Here is a 20,628-nt window from a genome sequence, read left to right as displayed (position 1 = left end):
GGCGTACCGGAAGCCAGCGAAAGCTGTAAAGTCGAGAACAAGCAGGCTCTGAAAACATACGAAGTACTCGAACCAAACCGAACAGGGTTATAACGACAGTTACTTGCACGAAAATACGAAGTTTCATAAAAGTTCATGGTCTAATAATTAGGTGAATTTTTCAAAATTTATTGATTTTGTTTCCACGTACGAATAACGAAATATTTTCATTCTATAATCAGTGAATTTCAACATAGACAAAATTTCTAACTTGATTCGTTTCAAGGTAAATTACACAATGAATTTCGTTATAATGCATAAATGTTTGAAATTTACTTCAAGCTTCCTCAATCAAGTTCATAGGAGTACCAACAAAATAACCATCCGCTGTGTGCATATCACCGGTGAAAGTGCGTAAACGCGCGTAGAATTTCACTTGAATTTCACTTATAGATTAAAATCGTTAATACGGTTTACCGATAGAAACGACTGATAACACTGTTAGATTACGCGTTACGCGTACGAGACTCGATTACGATAAGAGGTCCGATCGAAATAAACATCGTGGATTACTTTCTCGCTGCGTCTATCGCGGATCCTTTCACTTTTCTTACCAACTCGATGCAACGAATGATTGAATCCAATTTCGCGATGCGCTCTTCTCTCGATAAGATTGTACGTCGGTCCCGGCGTCGACGTTGCCCTTTTGGATAAAAGTCGGGGACAAAAATGAGCGGAGAGGTAATGGAAATAGGTATCAGTGAAATTTTGTTAAACAACGGCTTATTTGCACACAAATGTAAATACTAACTTCGATTATTTGCTAAATAATCCATGTACTATAATGATACGTGATCGGTTATTTGGCAAATCGGTTAATTAAAAATTGATGAAATTAGGTAAGATAAGCATCAATCGCAAAAGGCTTTTGTACTAAAATTTCAAAATGTAATAATAAATAACAGTTAATTATATTAACTCGAATGAGCTCCATTGATACTCATTTCCATTAGCTGTCCGCTTGTTTTTGTCCCTAAGTGTAAACCGTAAAATCGATTTTCATGATCGTTGGTGAATTCGTTATCGATGGAAACGTGCCGAGAAAACGAACGACTGAAAGATTTCGCAGCGATCAAGAGCCAGCTGCCATATTTAAATTAAATATCGCAGGAGAGAAACACGTTAAGTACACTTTTGCTCGTTTCCTGGTTTTAATATCACGTTATCATTAAACGGGGGAATTTTAATACGACGTAATTAAAAATTATAAAACAACTTATTAAGTTTAAAGATGTCTCTTAAAAAGAACCGAATACTTGACGAAGTCAAACGTATAATTAACAAGGTATAATAAAAAGAGTAATACTTTAATGTCTTGTATCTGTAACATTTTATTATTATGTCGAACAATATTTTTTAAATTTTGGAGCGGACGAAGGATATGTTTAAAAAGATACATATTTCATTTTCAATTATATTGCTTCTCCACAGAAAATAAGAAATACGATTTATCACGTTTTTCCCTTGCAATCTTCAATTATATTCATCGAAAGAGAAAGAAAGTTAGAGCTTTCATACTCAAAATAGTTAGAAATTTTATTACTACGAATATCAGTTGATCACTGATAACTTAAATCACGTTTGTAGAAAGTAATTTAACTTTACATCGATTTCTGTTGGTTTACGCGAGTTATTGAAAAATGAAGCTGCCTCCTTATCGCAGCAGTCCCTTCGACAATTGTGTCATCGTCGAATCGTGTTTCTTTTATCGTGTTTCTCTCTGACTGAACGGAACTGCATTGAAAATAGAGCGATCCTTTAAAGCAGTCAGCTCGTGATTAACCGTAATTATGCATTACGCCAGAATGCATTTTTTGGGGCAATTGTAATTGTTCTCGTGCTGAGTTCAGCTTTCATTACGCGTGCATTGAAAAACGCAATACTTTAAACATGGATGCAAGAGAGCGCCGTTTATCGGTCGTTAATTTCCACGAATGGTAATTGTGAAGTGTAAGTAGACTATTTAGACGTTGTTTTGTTTGAAGACTTTAGGTTAAACATGACGCTAACACTGTAACGATTACATCATTATTACTGCTCTTTTAGATATACATTACCGTCAGCGATATCAATCTTTCTTTTCAGCTGCGAATCAAACAGCTTTCTCTTATTCTTCAGCGATTATTCTTTGAAGGAGGGATCCTTTTAATGGTAATGGGATCGTATTAATGGTCTAATGATCAGATCGTTTTAGAAACGACTAATAATGAGACTGAGAGAGGAAGAAAGGGGACAAATATACGCGAAAATTTGTGCTGATCTCGTGAGGTGTACGTTGACTGATTTTCTAGCTTTTAGCTGCTCGAACTGGTAGAATCCTTTGAACATTCTAGCAATTAATTTGTTTTGTGAACGATTGCGAGTAACGTTAACAGGATCTATTGAGAAAGGCCAAGCTTTCTTCTCATCGATATCTCATCTAATGTTCTAACATTAAAGTATCAACGTGAAACACGAAACATCTAATGCCTCAGTGATTACGTTTTAAATAGAACGAACCTTTCTAACATGAGAACTACCAAACTTTAATATGTAAGTTAATATTATTGTACTCTTAATGATGATTACGATGGAAGTGATGCGATGGAAGTAAATTGATATAAAAGTAGTAATATATGACATATATAATTTCTAATAAGTCATATTTCGCTGAATCCCAAACAAGATTTATATACATTTATATGTAATGATACGTGTAAATATTTAAAAGATTTATATATATGTTTATACGCGTAGAAATTAAAAAATTAAAATCACGTACGAAGAAGGAAATTGTCGGTTCTAGGGCGACATATGAAATGATCCTCGAAAAGTGAAAAATGTTTACGAAAGGAAGGGAAATGTTTACTTCAGAAAATTGATATCATCAAAATCCGATATTTCGTATGTTACAAACAATGATCATATTTCTACTTAGATAAAAATCGTATTAATTTTTGTAATTCCACATTCGTACTTTTCATGCGTCTATAAACAAAGAACCTGACAATGGAGCTTAAAAATATATATTTATAGATTTGGCAGTTCTAACGTCCTAATAATTGCGTCCTTTAACCACGAGTAACGTTAACACAGAGAAAAACGAAAAGATACTCTGGCCACAAATAAGCGGGATAAATCAATCGCAAGTGGTTCGTACCAACCAAGCGTTAACAATAGCTTACCTGTGCATTTTGCCTCCACGTGCTCCACGTTGCTGGCCGATCTCCAGTAAACCGAACCGAGCAGATGCTCGCCGAACGATGTTCAAGGACGAATGTTCAGAATCGGCGAACTCGAGCAGCACTTTCGACACACTTTTTTGCTCGAACCACGATTATTTTCAATAATCCTCCACGGACGAAGATAGGAAAAACCCAAGATAGGGTTGTGTCAAAGTATCTCAAGGAAGAACGAAGGGAAGAAAGACGATACGGGACGAAACGACGAATTCCATAGACCTGGTCAGACAAATTCGACTGGTCACCATTTGTCTTAGACAGTACGACGATAGTCAGCCACTTCTACTGGCTCGGTCTGTCCGTTGTAGTCAGTGACCACTGACTGGATGTGCTCGGTGTCGAGTGATTGTTGGTTAGAGACTTACTGACCGAGTGTTTCATATAATGCGGTAACCTCACTCGACGCGTGTTCCCGTGTAGTTCTTTATCGACTACGTACACACAGTGGCAGATGGTGGTGGAAAAGCTCCCCAAAAGCGTTGGCCGTTGAACGGCACAGCGGAGGGGGCGAGAGGCAATGTAAGTTACCTGACTTCGAGCTAACAACCTCCAGGTGAGAGAGAACAGGAGAGGCGGTTATCCGGCGACGAAGAAGAGGAAAAGGAGCAAAGAGAGCGAGAAAGAGAGAAGGAGGGAGGAGGAGGCGTAGACTCCCGTCCACGTTTGACTTTCCTTTCTCTAAACGAGCCGCTGGCTGCTGCCCTCGATTCGAGACATCGATTGTCTCTCCGCGCTCTCCGAAATAACGTGACGTACAAAGTCGCCACCCGAACCCCGCGATTAATCCATAAGTACGGATAAGATCGCCGTTTCCTTCGAATTGACTAATTAAGACTGGCTTCTTATGCTGTGTTCGCGCTTGCTTTTCTAGTTTTCTAGTTTTCTTTCGTTATTAGGTTTGATGGAATAGGGTGAGATAGGATTCAGATAGGCAGAAAGCGAGTCGGAGGTAGAGGATATTATGTGTAGGATTTGGAAGGTTGATGTTAGAAAAGGACGTTTGAACAGGTTTAGACAGTTCGTTGAGGTGGTTGAAAGAATTTAGGATCTCTTGATGAATTTATCGTGTTCTACTGTCAAATCTTAATCAGGATGAATTTAAGGAACGCGTAACATACTCGGAATGAAACTTAACCTTAATCCCTCAATCTTCTGTCTTCTTTTCATTTTGGGGTAGGTTAGGGTTAGGCTGGATTCGTTAGGGTTGAATTGAAATCGAATCGCATGGAAATCGTAAGAAACTTTGTGTCGTAATGAACTATGTTGTATGTGAATTAAAGAGCTGGTATTGAGATTATTTAAATAGGCCTGGGATGATTATTTATTGTCGTTTACCTAATTATTTATATTATTCCCTGCAATAAATAGATTCGTAGAAATAAGTCTCTTGTTCTTTGAGATGTTACGTAATCAATTGTGTATCTGATTAATGAAGTTGAGAATTTCATATAAAATAGAGTTGTCTAGTTTGACTTCAGTTAAGGTCATCTGTACGAATCTTATGTTAATCGAGTTGAAGAATTCTAACAGTAATAGGAACGAAATTGACATTCTGCTAACGCTGAAACGTAATGTATTCAAGGAAGATTTAAAGAAGATTCAAGAATCAAAGATATGCACGAACGAGAGGCGTAAAGTCCTTTTGCAAGCGAATTGTGTGATGCCAAAAGGACATTCGATTTTCGTTACATAAGAAACGCGCGTACCGCACTTTCATTGCATAAGGTTATGAAAGTCATGAGAATTTCAACGACGATCAGAATATTGTAATTGATTATATAATTCGGCTAAATTCTTTGGCGACAAACGTAAATCACATTGTATCGATGATTCTCTGATGATAATCTGTTGCCGCGTACAGTATCACGACTGGTCTACGCTCCAACTTTGTGATTACGCGAGCTGATAATATTTGCTTGTCAAACGAGACTAAGAACGTGAATGAACAGAAGATATTAACCGTGAAAATTTGATATCCGAAATTAATTTTAAACGAAAGACAAAGCTCCTCTAATCTCGGTAAGTTAATTGCGTAAAATGCGAATTAAAAATTTGGATGATCTTGACTTGGTAAATTGAGTTACAAATTTCTTTTTTATTTAACGGTTTAATTTAACTTGGAGCTTCTCCGTGCAGTTTAGTTAGGATTGAATTACAGCTTAAAAGTATTGCGTTACTACTCAAACAAGATTACTACTTTACAATTTGAGGAAAACGATTAATCTCCTCTTCAAATCGTTCGTCCATGATGAAATAGTCATAGCGCGGTAATCACAGTTCACAGTGAAAACATCCACTTAATAAACAATTAACAATTTCTTTCAAACACAACTTCCATGATTCTATTAATCTCACTTCCACACCATACAACCACATCATAATTAAACGAAACGGTTTTGCATCGCTAAAAATCCCGTTCCTATCGCTCCACGTTAGGAAAAGAAGCGCAGGTGGAAAAAAGGACTAAAAGCAATTATCGAAGGACTATCTAACAGAGTCGAAAGCTTGAAATCGTCCTATTCATCCACAACCAGTGGATTCTAGATGATCGTCGATGAGCTGTTGCGAAAAAATTTTGAAACTCCCCGTAGTAAACGTATCGATCTCGATGGCGCAAGTCGCCGAGTATCATTGGTTTCTACTTCGATTTAGATCACGGCGTCGTAAAAAGTTTTGATTAATCAGAAGATTCCGTTGAGTTTCATGCTGAAGATTCGCGGCTTAGGCGTGCATTAGACGGCGCTATTGCGAATCGTAGAAAGCGACATGACGAGTACAAATCGTAAACGGTGCCTCGCCGTGGATCATCGAGTAGCGGCCGCGATCAATCAAACGGTAACAACGAAAGCGAGTCGGACGTTATCGTTTGCACGAGCGAATTGCCAGGCAAATTCAGCGCGACCAAATCGCCTGGGCTTTCGGTTTCTTCTCCTCCTTTTTTACTTTTGCATTACCACGAAAACGCTTCCTTCTTCCGGAATTTTGGCTTTGTCCGTAACTAAAGAAACTTCCTCTTCTGAATTCCTCGTTGTCATTTACTTTGCCGTGTGAGGTTATTGACTGTGTTGACTGGATCAATCTAGCAGTCATCTGAAATCGTTGCCAAAGAATTTTCGTAGGTTCTTAGCAAAATATGAAATTCCACTCTGAACTGCTTCTTCTCTTCGATTTGGGAAATTCTGGTAAGAGATTTATGGTTATAGAAGAGCGAGGAAACGAGGAATTTAATGCGACTGATTAACTGAAAAAATGATACAATTTAGTTCTGAACTTGTTCACGCTCGTTCATTTCGTCGTGATAGGTTATTGCAGGAAGTGTCATGTTTGATATTAAATCTATCGATAACTAACGTGAAACTGTTATATGCAAAGAAATTTCATTTGGTAGATTTACGAGAAAATATGAATATTCCAAGAATAGAATATTCATTGATACTGTTTACAGAAAATGAAACTGGCTAGCGGCTAGAGAACTTTTAATTTGACGAATCTTTTAACGGAATAGAACTTTGTGATCTACAGTTGTGTTTTGATAATTTTGATGTTAACATAGATATGTATTAAGTTGTGCAAACTCGAAAAGTTGGCTTAAAAGATTTTTTACATGTATCGTTTATAGCCATTGAAAAAGTAGTACAAATTTTGGGTAATTTAATAAGTAAAGTAGTAACAGAATTGATTAACGAAGAGGAAAGTAGTAAGTCTCTTTATCGGGTAGCTTTAGGAGTATTAGAAACATTAGTGCACGATGAAGACATTTCAGCTAATGGTCCAGCAATTATCTTGTTTAACAGTTTGTACCATATAATTGAGCGAAGATTAAAAGATCAGCTTGGGAAGATCTTAGTACCATACTTGTAGAACATCCAATCGTTTATACGAAACATTACTGTTAATTAAAACAGCATTGATTTGATTCCTCGCTAGATATGCTTCAATCGATTCCTACTACTATTTATGATCTTGTAAATAAATAAGCATATCAAATTATTTACAACACAGAAAAAGACTAAAGACGTAACAAGAATATAAATTAAATGAAAATCAATATAACCTTTTTATACTGAAATATCTTTTTCTTGCAACATCGTTAGAAATTACAACATCGAATATCCTCTTTCTGTAGGCATCGTTGAATCGCAACTATGAAAACCATACAAGAAAGATATGATAAGACCACTTTTTATTTTCTGTTCCTTTCACTCGATGTGCATTGGCGATATATTTTGAAATTGTTCTTCTGTAAAGTTATTACGTCTGCAAATTGTTTCCAATCGAATCATCTCATAAAACTCAAAATAATCGAATAACTCGGCGAACGCCTAAACGATCCGAGAGAATTAAAAGGAAATGTCTTCTTAGACACACATTGGTTACATCGATCAATCAGATATATAATATGGAAACACGAATGTGATCTATCAGGGAGGGGGGAGATCAGGTACGAATTGACCCTGCCGTGTTTGCAAAGTAAAAGTCGCCTGATCGCTGGCTTAGAATCGCTGCTTTTAATGCAAGACCATCGCGTGATGGAAAAATGCGATGCACGGTGTAATTATGTCGTAGATCTTCCCGAGACTTCACATTCTCTCGGCGTTCTCGATCCTCTTCTCGCCGACTGGGGGAGAGAAACTTTCATATCAGTCGCTCGTAGCTTTTCTAGTCAATCGTGTGAAGGGTTGTAATCATTAATATACAACGTTACGTAACCGATATATCGTCCGTCTTTTTTTTTTTCTCAGTTTCTGTATTTCCAAGCTTCCATTTTGCGTTCGATTTGGATAAAATTCATCGTGTAAGAAAAAGATGACCGAACACGGTTCGAGGGTGCACGAGGTGTAAATGCGTACAAAGTACAAGCTGTGTGCATGCGCAAGGTAGCGTTTATCTTCGCTCCTGCAGCCATTATCGTAAATCGAGATGATTGGCGACGAGCAATTTATCGGTATTCAATTACTAATTTCAAGTCGGGATTGTTTATTGGAAATTAAAGTGAGTGTCATTTGCGCGATGATCAATTTGGAAATTTGAGAAGATTGGAATAATCTTTGGTAGAAATATGTGAGCGATCTTTATGTCAAATTAAAGTATCGTTTGCATACGATGAATTTTGAAATTTGTGATGAACGATCTTTGGCATAAATTTTGTTCAAGATTGTCTCTACTATAGGATATTTAATTATTCAGCTCGTGTGAGCAATTTTCGTGGAAAGGAAGTAACACATTTGCATATGATGAATTTTGTGATTTGAAAGGTTTTGAATAATAGCAAAATGAGTAATAATAGAAATTCTACTGTTATGTATTTTCTTTAAGATTTTCTCTATATCCAGTCTACTGTATATAATATAACATCATATAAAAAAGAATGACAATAATGCAGGGTATTTTAATAAGCTCGTTTATATGCTAGCATTTATTACTCCATTCTATGCGTTTATTACTGCGTTCCAGGCTTGATGATGTAACTATTTTCAGAAATTCGTCATTGCTACTTGGATCGCGTGAATCGAATAACATTTAAAGTATACAATTGTTGTTTAACCGTGTGTTAAGAAAAATACTCGTTGATTAATTATCTCAGATATTAATCCAATTGCGTACTTCACAGACAGTTGAAGTTCAAAAATTGCTCTACATTAATCCTGAAAATACCACTGGAGTATTGCATTTCGTCTAAATTCTACTTTTATTCGTTTTCATAATTAAAATATCCGGATCCCCGGTGCGTCGTTAACAAAATCTCATGGAGAAATATCAAATACTGTAGAACCAGAGAACAACGCGTGAAACTAAAAATATCGCAGAACTAAAAAGTAACATGTAAAATTTGAAATATTGCATAGTTGAAAACAAAGATCGGAAGCAGAAAATTCCTAAAGTTTAGAAACCTATCCAACGACCATTTCCTTCGCTGAAACTTGTATTTTTCTTAACAAACTCGTACATTCGTAGAAACAAATTCAGGATTTAAAACACATTTCTCGAGCGTCGTAACACGTCGTCGAAGTTCTTGGTTTCGACAGCAACCAAGAACAATTAAATGCTTTCAGCTATTCGCGAGTTCCCGTGACTAAATAGCGGGAGCCAACTGGCAAAACCGTTTCGAGAGGAATTTTATGCATTCCCTTCTGCATCGATATTTCTCGTGGCGCGTAAAACGTATGGATGTGGAGTGGCAGTCGCAACTTTGACGAACGGACTCACAATTTGGCAGACTTGTTCCGTTGCGTAACAACCACCGCCATTTTCTCGATGTACGGTTTGCTGAAAATGTCAGATCTGTGCTCACATAGTCACTAGACGATGGGGAAAACCGGAAAGTTTCAGCCATAAACAAAGAAGGAAATAGTTTCAAGTGAAATTCGACAAAAATGGAGAGAGATTTTCAATTAAATAATGAATGTACCAACAGTAGTAATTTAAGTGACAGGCGGTGTACTTCATCACCCACGATTTCCTTGTATAAGTGTAGTTTATTGTAGTTCATGTTTCTAAACGTCTTTTCTTCGTTGCATATTCTCTCCTATACGAGTTTGTTATGCATTCGAATCGTTGTTTTCGTATCGGGCTTGGCATACTTCGCGTGTTTCTCTTTGATCTTATTGCAACGATAAGTCTTTTGCCTCGTAATGCTTTCCAAGTGCTTTGCTGAACAAATGCAAGCTTGTAAGTTATTAAGTTTCCTATTAAGAATTTGTTCAAATACGAATCTTCCAATCTTCAAACTCCTAGCTTCTCAGATTTTTAAATTCCCAAATCTTTTCAGTTCTCAATTTCTCTCTCTCTCTCTCTCTCTCTCTCTGTACGAAATTTATAAATTTCCAAGCTTCTGAATTTCAAAATTTCTAAACCTTCAAATTTGCTAACTTTCAAATTTCTAAATTTTCAAATTTGCAAACTTTCAAATTTCTAAATCTTCAAATTTCCAAACTTTCAAACTTCTAAATTTGCAAATTACCAAATTATAAAATCTACAAGTTTCAGATTTCCCAATTGTTCAACTCCGATTAGACTGTAAACCTTCGCGTTTCATTCGTGCCTTCGAAATATAATTTCTACATCTACGATTCTTTTCGTCCCATTGATTTTATCCTCCCGCATATGAGACGCTGCATAACGCAGCAGATACAAAGCCCGAACGAACGAGCAAAAATTGTGCGTGTCATCGAGTGGAGCAATGTCCACGCGCAACCTTCAAGTGCAGTCGTCGTATCGAAGTCACGGTACATGTTACAGCTGGAGAAACGGGCGTTCGCATGATCGGCGTGTTTCGACTTTCTACTTGTACTACAAATTGGCCATTTTCTTCGATCGTTTAAATTGCCTGGTCAGAAAACGAGTACATAATGTGACAGCATACACGTCGATATAATTACTCGATATTTCTTGCCGATCTTCGCTCGCGTTCCGGCTCGTTTATCTTTATCACACTACCGTTCTGGATACTCTACTGTGACTAATTAGAATTTAATTACGAGCTACGAGCAGACTACCGACGAATCGTCAACAATCGCATTTCGACCTGTTGATCGAACGTATCGAATCGTTTAAATATTGGCCATTTTTCGAGGACGATCATTTTAATCGTGACTACAGTTGGGACAGCCAGGATTAAAACACTCAGAAGCTACATTTAACAAGTTCATCAATTGAAAGGTAGAGACAGGTGATGATATTACAAATATTATTCTTTGAAATTTATCTTGGATTAATTTTTTGTGCTATTTCCTTATAATAAATGTAATATGAAAGTAAGACGTTTGTTCGTCGAGAAGTTGAACACGATTCATTCAGCTACGGGTGAAAACGAAAACGTGCAGTTGATCAAATCAATCATACTTTATTTATTTCATTATTATGCAATTTGACTTCCGACAGACTCGGTTAATACACAGGTGATGGAGCTTTGGTCTCGCTCATATGGACTCGATATGTTCCATCCCAAACTTTCTTTGTCACAAGATGTAATATTCCCATAAACTGATTCGTAGTTATGATATCATATTCGGCCACCATATCTTCATATACCATTTATAATACCATCTCATACTATACAGATTTCTACGAACATCTACAAAAATCCGCAACCTAAATAAAAATTTGTATCTCTGTCTGAATATCATAATAATACTTTGTATATTTTGTATACGTTTGCATATTGTATACTGTACGTATGAATGAAGCCTACTTATGATTATGCGAAAAGATGTGAATTTAAAATAATGATTTCGAGGAAGAACAGCGTGAACCAATTTCAATTACCAGACACTATTGAACAATAAAATGGTAAATTCGCTATCAATTCGCTATCATTGATTATTCCGGTTTCGGTAGAGCCAAATTGTAAGTCGATTATGGTAGTGAAGTCTTTCTCGATCGCGAACGGCCGTGCTTTACATGCAATCGCGATTTCGACTGAGGTGAATCGAAAAAAAGAGCACTTTCTCCAGGCATTCGCGATCTTCGAAAGTTGTCGGACCGCGATGTCTCACGAGGTCGCCTTCGCGAGAACCTTCTCCGTAAGCTTACGCACCAGATTTCCTTGGACGGCCACACCGCGGCGCCGGAACGTTAAATGCCACTGACATTCACTTTTCGTTACGTGAAACGGAAAAATAAAAGAGACAAAGAAAGAGACTAGGGTGGACCGGATGAATCACGCGACTCACACACAGATCCGTATCGTTCTTATGGTTAACCCTCCATCGGTATTATCAGGTTGTAAACGATCACGAACGTTAGTTTTGAGTCTTATGTTTAGCTCTAAAGCACTTAACTTTTTGTCTTTTATACTTTATTTGATAAATGTTATCGTTGTTTCGTATCGTTGTAACTCTTCTGGAAGAGTGCTAAAAAATAATAGCGAAATTGTTAAAATGGAAACTGAGAACACCTGAGATTCGTGACCGAGATTCAACCTGTTGTAATCAACACGATCAAACGTAACTCGGTTTAAGCAACTTTGTTACAAAGTTGCAGAAGCTTGCAACAACCGGCTGTCCGTTGAATGCTACGAAAGAAGGTAGACGCGATCGCCCATGAGAATTCTAAACAAACAATATTCGGTTACTTCGAACGGTTCATTAAACCATTGTTTGCGAAAAGAAGATTACGATAAAACGAAGAACCTCGTGATCTTAGTAGCTTCGCCTTTCCTGTTTTCGTGCCTTCACTCGCCTCTTGCAAGAAACTTTGTAAAGCAAGAACTATAGGAAAACAGCATAATGTTACGAAATATATTTATATTTAACAAGAGCAATTAATAAATATGAAATTGTCAATATCGTAAAAAATGTCTAGTATAAAATTTACTAAAATTCGTAGTGTATCAACTTTGATTTTTCTTTTATTCGTCGCTGTACCTGAATTTTTCGATACAAGACTCATGCCCACACGTGGTCAATGCTATTTAAAACAATCAACGTCACCGTATTCGAAGCTATACGTTCTCGTTAATGAAACTGTTCCACGTAATCAAACCTCCACACCCATAGACTCTTACGCGTTCGAAAAACGATAAATGGAGCAGCATTGGGCAATAGAACGCCGCCCGGAGGCCAAGTTTCGCTGATTTAAGTTTGATCGATGGATCGAAACAGCCGATGAATCGAGAAAGTTACTCCTCGAGCGTATACCTAATTGATCGGCATCGAGGAAAACTATTCGATCGTACGAATTTCCTTCGTTCAGAAGCGAACTCGAACGGGATAGTTATCGATGTCGTCCACTTTGTGTTTAATTATTTATGCGTGAAGAAGATCGTTCGACTTTCCGCGGTCGGTTAATCACGATGAAAGGCGAGATAGCGGGTTCAATGTGGAATTGTTACATTCTCGCCGTTGTATATGGGCTATATGGGGTATGGAGCCGAGCATTGTGTGTAACAAAAACTGATTGATAAGGTTAAAGGGCGTAGAAAGAAAGTGATGTAAAGAATTTCATTGTGCTCGTATCCTTGAAATATCGATGATATATTAGCGTAAGCATGCTTGGAGTATATAAAGGATTTTTAAGTAATCGTTGGAATCGGAATGGTCGACAGTTTAATTGTATATGAGTTGATGAATGTATGATTACGTCGCTCGAGTAAATCGTCTTTTGTTACAATTACTTTGATTATATCGATGAATGTTCGAAGAAATTTATTGGAAAATCGAGCTTTTATTATTTGATTCGCTGATGGTTCCAAGTTTTATTAATTTCGTGTTTCTTTTCATTGTCTGATAAAATCTGCCTGATATGAATGAATGTATCTACGAGTTTCAAATTATATTAATTTGAATAGCGTAATTAAACTACAACGAAAAATTGAATACAGTTACCTATATATGCGTTGTAATGGCCAACGATGAGTCAATACACTGCCGTAAACACATTGTGATATATTCTGTTACATATTCTTTACCGTTTCTTTAACACATCAGAAGTGTAACTTTTTATACAGATTATTGACAATATTATTTGTCAATGTTCAAGATCTTCAATATTATCATACATAAGAGGCCATCTAGACGATGAATTATGTACATATTTATATCGTCAATACAATGTTGACAACATTAAATATTGACAGTGATATTAACAGTAATAGTCGTTTGTACGCTCCTTAACATGTCAGATTTCAATGATCCACGTAAAATCCTGCCAACAAACACGCATCACAGTGACCGCATTTTTTCATACATGTTGGGTACACCACAGTTGCTGAAATCGACTTTTATAAAAGCATATCGTCATAAACGGCGCAATCGACACTGTAGTTGCCTCTCCATCGCACAAACATGCAATTTCAGCCAGCAACCAGTTTTTTTTTTTTTTATCAGTTACTACATTTAACCTACAACATATGTATAGTGCTGTTTCTTTGATCAGGCAATTAATTAAACCATCGAAACGACCGAATTATACAATTTTTTGATACGTTATCGCTCCCAGTAATCGTTTCGAGAAATTCCCTTTTTTTAAAGCACTGAACGTTTCAAAGGATCCGACAACGATCAATTGCAATTAATCCACCTGAAGATATATCGAATTGCTCGACACATCACTTCTCCGAGTAAATTATTTAAAAATCTGGTCTTTTCAAACGTTAGAAATTTCACCGAGTTTTCCACGATATTTCCTTAAACGTCATCCCTAATTCATTCTTAAATTCTCGTTACGACATCTTGCGCTAAATTTATCAGCAATTTGCAAAATTCTCCCCTTCGCAGCACACTCTAGGAGTTTTATACGTAAATAGTTTGATTGTATTTTGTTTGATTTATCGATACATCATCGATGAGAATAAATCAACAATTTCGCATTTTTAAGACATTAAGAGCTTTATATACGTTACGAAATTGGTTAACATATTGTACGATTCACGTGCAAGTATCCCATTCAGAAACTGTTTCATAATTTCCAATAATTATGTCATTCCCATTATATCGCAATACCAATAAGCGTCTCCCAGTAATTAAACAAATTTCCTTTTTTAAAACAATATTTGTTGGACAGAATTCGGCAATTAGGAGAGAATTTGGTCACTGTGGCGACCGAGTTTCAGGAACGAGACTCGGTCGCGTACGTGCGAAAGGTGTATCCTTGGCGGTCGGGGCGGCGCCGGAAATTCCCTCGAAAAATGTTTTTTAAACAGGTTTGACCAGTGGTTACTGCGCGTGTGTTATCGATCCGAGGCAAATGTGAGCGGGAACGTGCGTCGTTGAACGACTCGAATCCGGGACAATGATATAACATGCTCTCATATTGGTTTCGAGACGATCGAGCAGCGTGTGCCTACTACAATTGCAGTTGCACGCGTGCCTGAACATCTGCCAGGTCGTTTGCACAAACAGATCGAGCTTTAACAAGTTTCAAGTAGATCAAGACGAATATTTTTTCTTTATGTGTCGAGGAAGACTCGTGATCTTGTTGCGCCGATGTTGCTTTTGAAGTTACGCGCGTTTTGAGACGGTGAAAGCGACAGCTTGTTACGCTTGTTACGACGCAAGAAGTTGATTGGATTCTCTGGATCGTACTATTACGGTTCTTGGGGCGGGCTGGTTTAGATTCTGTGTGGGTTCTTCTCGAGAAAATTTTGACGAAGGAAAGCGATGGAGAGAGAATGTAGAATGATCGTCAATTTAAAGTTAAGTCTTCGAGAATAATCGAGAATAATTTGTATCTGTATTTTTTTAACTTAAATTTGAATTTTGATTTTTAAATTGGAATTTGTTAATTTGAATTTAAATTTCAGTCTGAATGACTTCGTTTACGTATAATCTCGAATAGTCTTGAAATGTCAGTTGTACGTAGATTGCAAAACATATTGTATCAAATGCACCAAATCGTCGCTTTAACTTTCTCCTTGATGCCTTCACTTGAATGAAAATACTTTCATCGTTCCTCTCGTGGAATTCTGCGACGTTCATCGAAAGGCTCTCTTCGTGTTAAAAATCGAAAGTGATGGGAACAAACCGATCATTTACTCTTACATATGAGCCATTCCGAAACCAAACTGATCGACTTCAATTTTCGAAAGACATTTTAACTTTGATGCAACCATGTATCTCAAAATACATATAATTAAACTTATCTCTCTAAATGTGAGAGTTTAAAATTTAAATTCAATCTCAATACGCATTTAATTTTATTTAAAATTTTAAATCTTAAAATGTAAATTTATGATCTCAGTACATGTTTTCCTTTTTAAAAGGTCGGCCGATTAACTTGAATAAGATTGATAAGTTTCGTTCGTGCGTGGCTCGTGTAATATCTTTTATATTCGGTCATCTAATAATTTATATATTCAGGTATTCGTTAAAGTGATTAATAAAATAATAATTTACCGACATTATTTTCCGTACCATTTTTAAATTCAAAATATTCGCCACGAGCAACCACTGTTATTTTTTTACATGATACTGATCTGAATCTCGCAAATGCTATCATATCAGTCAGATTAATATAAATCAGACCGCTTGAAATGAAATACTGCTCGATGTTGCGAAAGTATTTTCGGAGAAGACAAATATTACAGGAGCACGATACACGACGTTCATTCTAACATAACGTTTATATTAATGTTAAAGATATTTATAAACGCGTCGAGCAAGATGAGACAGTGTGTATAAGATAAAGTAATAAATAGATACGTAATTAGATAGAAATCTCGAGGTAATATAACGTACACTTCAACTCACATTTCATGACGCGCATTTACAGCATTGCATTTATTTCTAACAACACATCAACATATTTTTACTATTGTATTTTCTCTGTTCTCTATCGCTATATCTCATATAACGTTTCACTTTTTTCCGTAAATTTAAAGTAGAAAAAATCGATGAATAATATTGATCAATAAATGTCGATCAGTTTACTGATGTGAACAATTAAATTCAATTTACCCGAACGAGGGCGTGATTTCGTCATTACCACACGCTTACACAGGATGTTTAAATACTTTGAAGGTGCGACTGGACCAATAATGTTTATTTGGTGAAAGGGGAAAGTTTTGTATTTCTTTATAGGAATACATCCGAGATTTTTAAATGTCAATCTGCGAAGGTTAACGACATAGATTTTCGATCTGATACAGAGATGCGTAATACGCATATATCAAATAATTTTATAATCTCCAGCCATTTATAATCCTTAATTGACTGTACTCTGTGCAATGGTCATATATTTCCGCTTAGTGTCTTGTATATGCATAGTTACGAAAATACTGTAAATGTAAAATACTGCATATTTTCTACCGCTCACGCTAGAATAACACTTTATTCTGTGATATTATTTCACTCGTTAATCGATTAATTTCAGCGACCTGAGGTTCTTGTAAGTTTTATTTAAGTATCTCATAAATTTTTACATTGCCGGTTTTTATACGTGTATGCAAAAGTGCACACGATGCGCATATGCAAAAGTATATAAAATATCAAAAATATACTACACCTTGTAATACTTATTGAATAAAATAATTGCCTGTATCTGGGTTCTGTCTTTATAATTATACTCGTAAAAATATGAATTTGCATAAATATCCGTAGTCCAGTGATGTTATAACAGAAACTCGAAGTTCGTACAATGCTTGGAAACGAAATTTCTTCAACGTTTGAAATGTATTCAAATGTCAAAGGAAGCGACAAAAATGTCCGATAGAACAGATAATAAACAGTGAATTGGTGACGATAGTTGAACCGTTCACCTTGAAAGGTGCATCATTCTCTTCCAAGGTACGCCCACTCGTTGCGAAATAACATTTCACCCAGACGCATAATCGAAATTCGATCGGGTGTGGATCAAAGGAGTCCGTACGTGAGTAATACACGCAAAAAAAAAAAAGAAATTTTGCTATCGAGACATCCATTCGAGAAGGGGAAGGATGGAACCTTGGCATTCTCCGCAATTCTGACCCGAATCTGGCTTCCAGCCTTTTGCGGTTTTCTGTATGATCGTGACTCGATACGTTGTACTCGAATTTGTCTTTTTCTCGTTTCCCATCTTCTTCTCTTTGCTGATGACGAGAAACGATTTTTTATCGAAATTTGAAACACGGCAGGTCGCAGTGAATCAAAAGGCGCGCACCAAGAGGACCTTGACTCGCCTTTCGAGGTATTTCGTGACGTTCATTGATCCGATTTTGGAAATTTGCACGCAGCTTTGAATTAATTTATTTTCTGCCACAGTTCTTGTCGGAAAATTTGATTGTTTTATGGAGTTACTAACAAAGTCTGTGGATATATGATACCGATTTGAATCGTTGCACATTTGTGAAACGTTTTAGTGTACAAATACGTACGAGATATCCAAAATGTTTAGACATGTCCGTAGTCCATTCGCAATTTTAGATTTGGAACTTTAACGTGATTGATAAGAAGACAGCTGTAGGTAAAAGATTTTTCACACGGATTCCAGAGTGATGAACGATGATAAGATGTGTTGACAGATTGGTTGAAGTATGTCACTGCAGTGATTCGTTGATAATTTCGTTAAGTGAAAGTTGTTGGATAAATTTGTAAAAAAAAAAAAAAGGAGGAAAAAATATGGCCTGTGGCGTATGTATTTCATTCTTCTTAATTTGGTCACTTTTATATTCACTTCGGGTAATCAACGGTGTGCCACATTATTCACTGTCACATGTAGCGTGATGCGGTAATTTCTGAACGAAATAACCTGGCCAACTTGACCGAATCGGCCGAACAGGTTGTCATTTATTTCGCGATTACTTTAACGAGAAACACGAACGATGTACTCGTTTGAACTAGGATAAATAATTCGACATGCTATATTATAGAAAATAAGGTTGATAAATATTAAAAAGTTAAATTGCCAATTTATTGAATATAATGGAAGAAAAAGGAGAAGTTCTTATTTAAAATAAATTTGAAATAAATTTCAAATGACGTGTAATATATGGAATAGCTGATTTATTTCAAATTGAATAATTTCGATAGGTAATTTATCGCGATATTAAAGTAGAAAGCTGCAAGATTGTGAAATTAAACCGGGGGAAACATTCTTGAGGATATACAGGGTGGTTGGTAACTGGTGGTACAAGCGGAAAGGGGGTGATTCTACGCGAAAACAGAAGTCGAAAATATAGAATAAAAATTTTTTTTATTTTTTTTTTAATTTTTCCATCGAGACAACGATCTATATATAACGTACCGCACGCGTACCGAGCGAAAATTCAAAGTCGATTTTCTCGAAAACAAAGCCTCAAACGAAAAATTTTTATTCTATATTTTCGACTTCTTTTTTCGCGTAGAACCACCCCCTTTCCGCTTGTACGACCAGTTACCAACCACCCTGTATTTTCGGATATAGCGTTCGGAACCTCGTTTCCTATTTATCATTACTACCAATACAGGAAATACGTTTTTACCAGCAATTATTATTTATTAGCAATTGGAAAGTAGATTGATATACATATATTATATCGATCATCGCCATCGTTGTTATTTGTTTCCATGATATGTAATGGTATAATAAAATTACCAGCAAAATGTTTAAAACTATCCAACTTTAAAGTTGCTTAAAAAATAGTTTCGCGCTTAAGATCAACGTGAATCTCAATAGGCCAGCAACGTTGGCTACTGAATTTTCAAAATCGATATGGTATCGCCAAAAATCGTTAATCGCCCTACATCTACAAAATATCCTTAAACACCATAGAATCTAATCCTGCGAAACAACTCTACACAGGAACGCGATATCTGAAGAAGCCACCGGCGTTGAAAATTGTTCGACGTCCGCGCAATGTTCGCAGACAAACGAAAGGCGATAACGTTTCAACCATCGATGGAACAAAAACGGGAGAAAAAAAGCAACGATTGGGATATTCGTGTGGTTTTTATTGCGGTTACATAAAACGTGTAGCGATCGCGTAACGCGAAAACGAACGTTTGCACGTGTGAATAGACTTACAGGCGTTTAATTCGAGCGAACGTGAGAGATGTTGGTGTGTCGGCAGGAAGCGATGAAGAAAAAGGGAAAGGATTCCCTGGCCGAGTGGTCGATCGAGTAATGCAAAAGAGGAAAGGCATCTATCTGGGCTCGGTGAGGCTCCGTTAGGCTCGGTTTCACGCTACATTTTCTGTACTAATTATCCGTCTATCTCGACGATCGATTCAATGTGATGAACGATAGGTTGATATTCCACTGGTTTCACGAAATTGGTTGCGTAATTATTTGTAATAACGTTTTATATAACGACGCGTTGTTTGCTCTTCTTCGCCTTTATATTTCCTCCAGGTGTTCGAACATTTTGTTTTACGACACTTCCCGATTCCTGGGAAGCCGATCGAACCGATCAATTTGCTGCTACCCACGTGATTCGAAAGGGAAATATTTCCTCTGTTCGTACGCATACCTTTATGGAGCTTGGTGATTGTATTCTAATAAAAGTTGACGGCGATAGCGTTTCTGTGCTTGAGAGTTAGACCGAGTAAGGCTCTTTTCGTTATTTCTTAATAGAGTAGAAGACCAATGGTATTCGCATATTCCCTGTGTAATGTTGTATTAAGTTTATGAATAGAAATTTAGAGAAAGAAAAGAAGGGGAATAAAATGAAGGAAGGAAATGGAAAAGATGGAAAGGATGAAAGGGGTGGAAGAAGAGAAGTAAAATGTGAAAAGAGAGAGAATAAAAGATAAAGAAGAAGAAGACCGGTAAGAAAGAAAACAGAAGACACGAATTTGGAAGGAAGAGAAAGGAGAAGAAGGAAGAGGCAGGAGGCAATGGAATAAAATGAAAGGGAGGAAAGAAATGAAGAAGAAAAGGGAGGGAAGGAAGTGAAAGGAAAGGAAGGACTGTCGCAAATATTAAGCAAGCCTACGGTGGTCGTAATTAATCTGTTAGATGTGTACGAAATCATTTG

At 36.7% G+C, this 20,628-nt stretch overlaps 2 protein-coding genes across 4 annotated transcripts in view; one reads left to right on the top strand and one right to left on the bottom strand.

Annotated features, from left to right (window-relative positions):
* LOC117214670 (chorion peroxidase) overlaps nucleotides 1–3,631 on the bottom strand; it is a 33,895-nt gene extending 30,264 nt beyond the window's left edge. For 2 of the 3 annotated variants that reach the window (XR_004488923.1, XM_033460882.1), the window contains exon 1: nucleotides 3,204–3,631. Coding sequence is in view for 2 of the 3 variants with exons in the window: in XM_033460882.1 (XP_033316773.1) it covers nucleotides 3,204–3,211 (8 nt within the window). In the remaining variant the exon portion in view is untranslated. The remainder of the gene's footprint in view (nucleotides 1–3,203) is intronic. The other variant, XM_033460883.1, reaches the window with a different exon arrangement.
* The window catches only part of LOC117214669 (centrosomal protein of 290 kDa-like), a 170,107-nt gene that overhangs the window by 49,220 nt on the left and 100,259 nt on the right, over nucleotides 1–20,628 (top strand). The window lies entirely within an intron of this gene.

The sequence above is a fragment of the Bombus bifarius genome, unplaced genomic scaffold, assembly GCF_011952205.1.
Source record: "Bombus bifarius isolate JDL3187 unplaced genomic scaffold, Bbif_JDL3187 scf7180000009243, whole genome shotgun sequence".
NCBI lineage: Eukaryota > Metazoa > Arthropoda > Insecta > Hymenoptera > Apidae > Bombus > Bombus bifarius.
The sequence above is the reverse complement of the archived record's forward strand: the minus strand, read 5'-3'. Positions and strand labels throughout refer to the sequence as shown.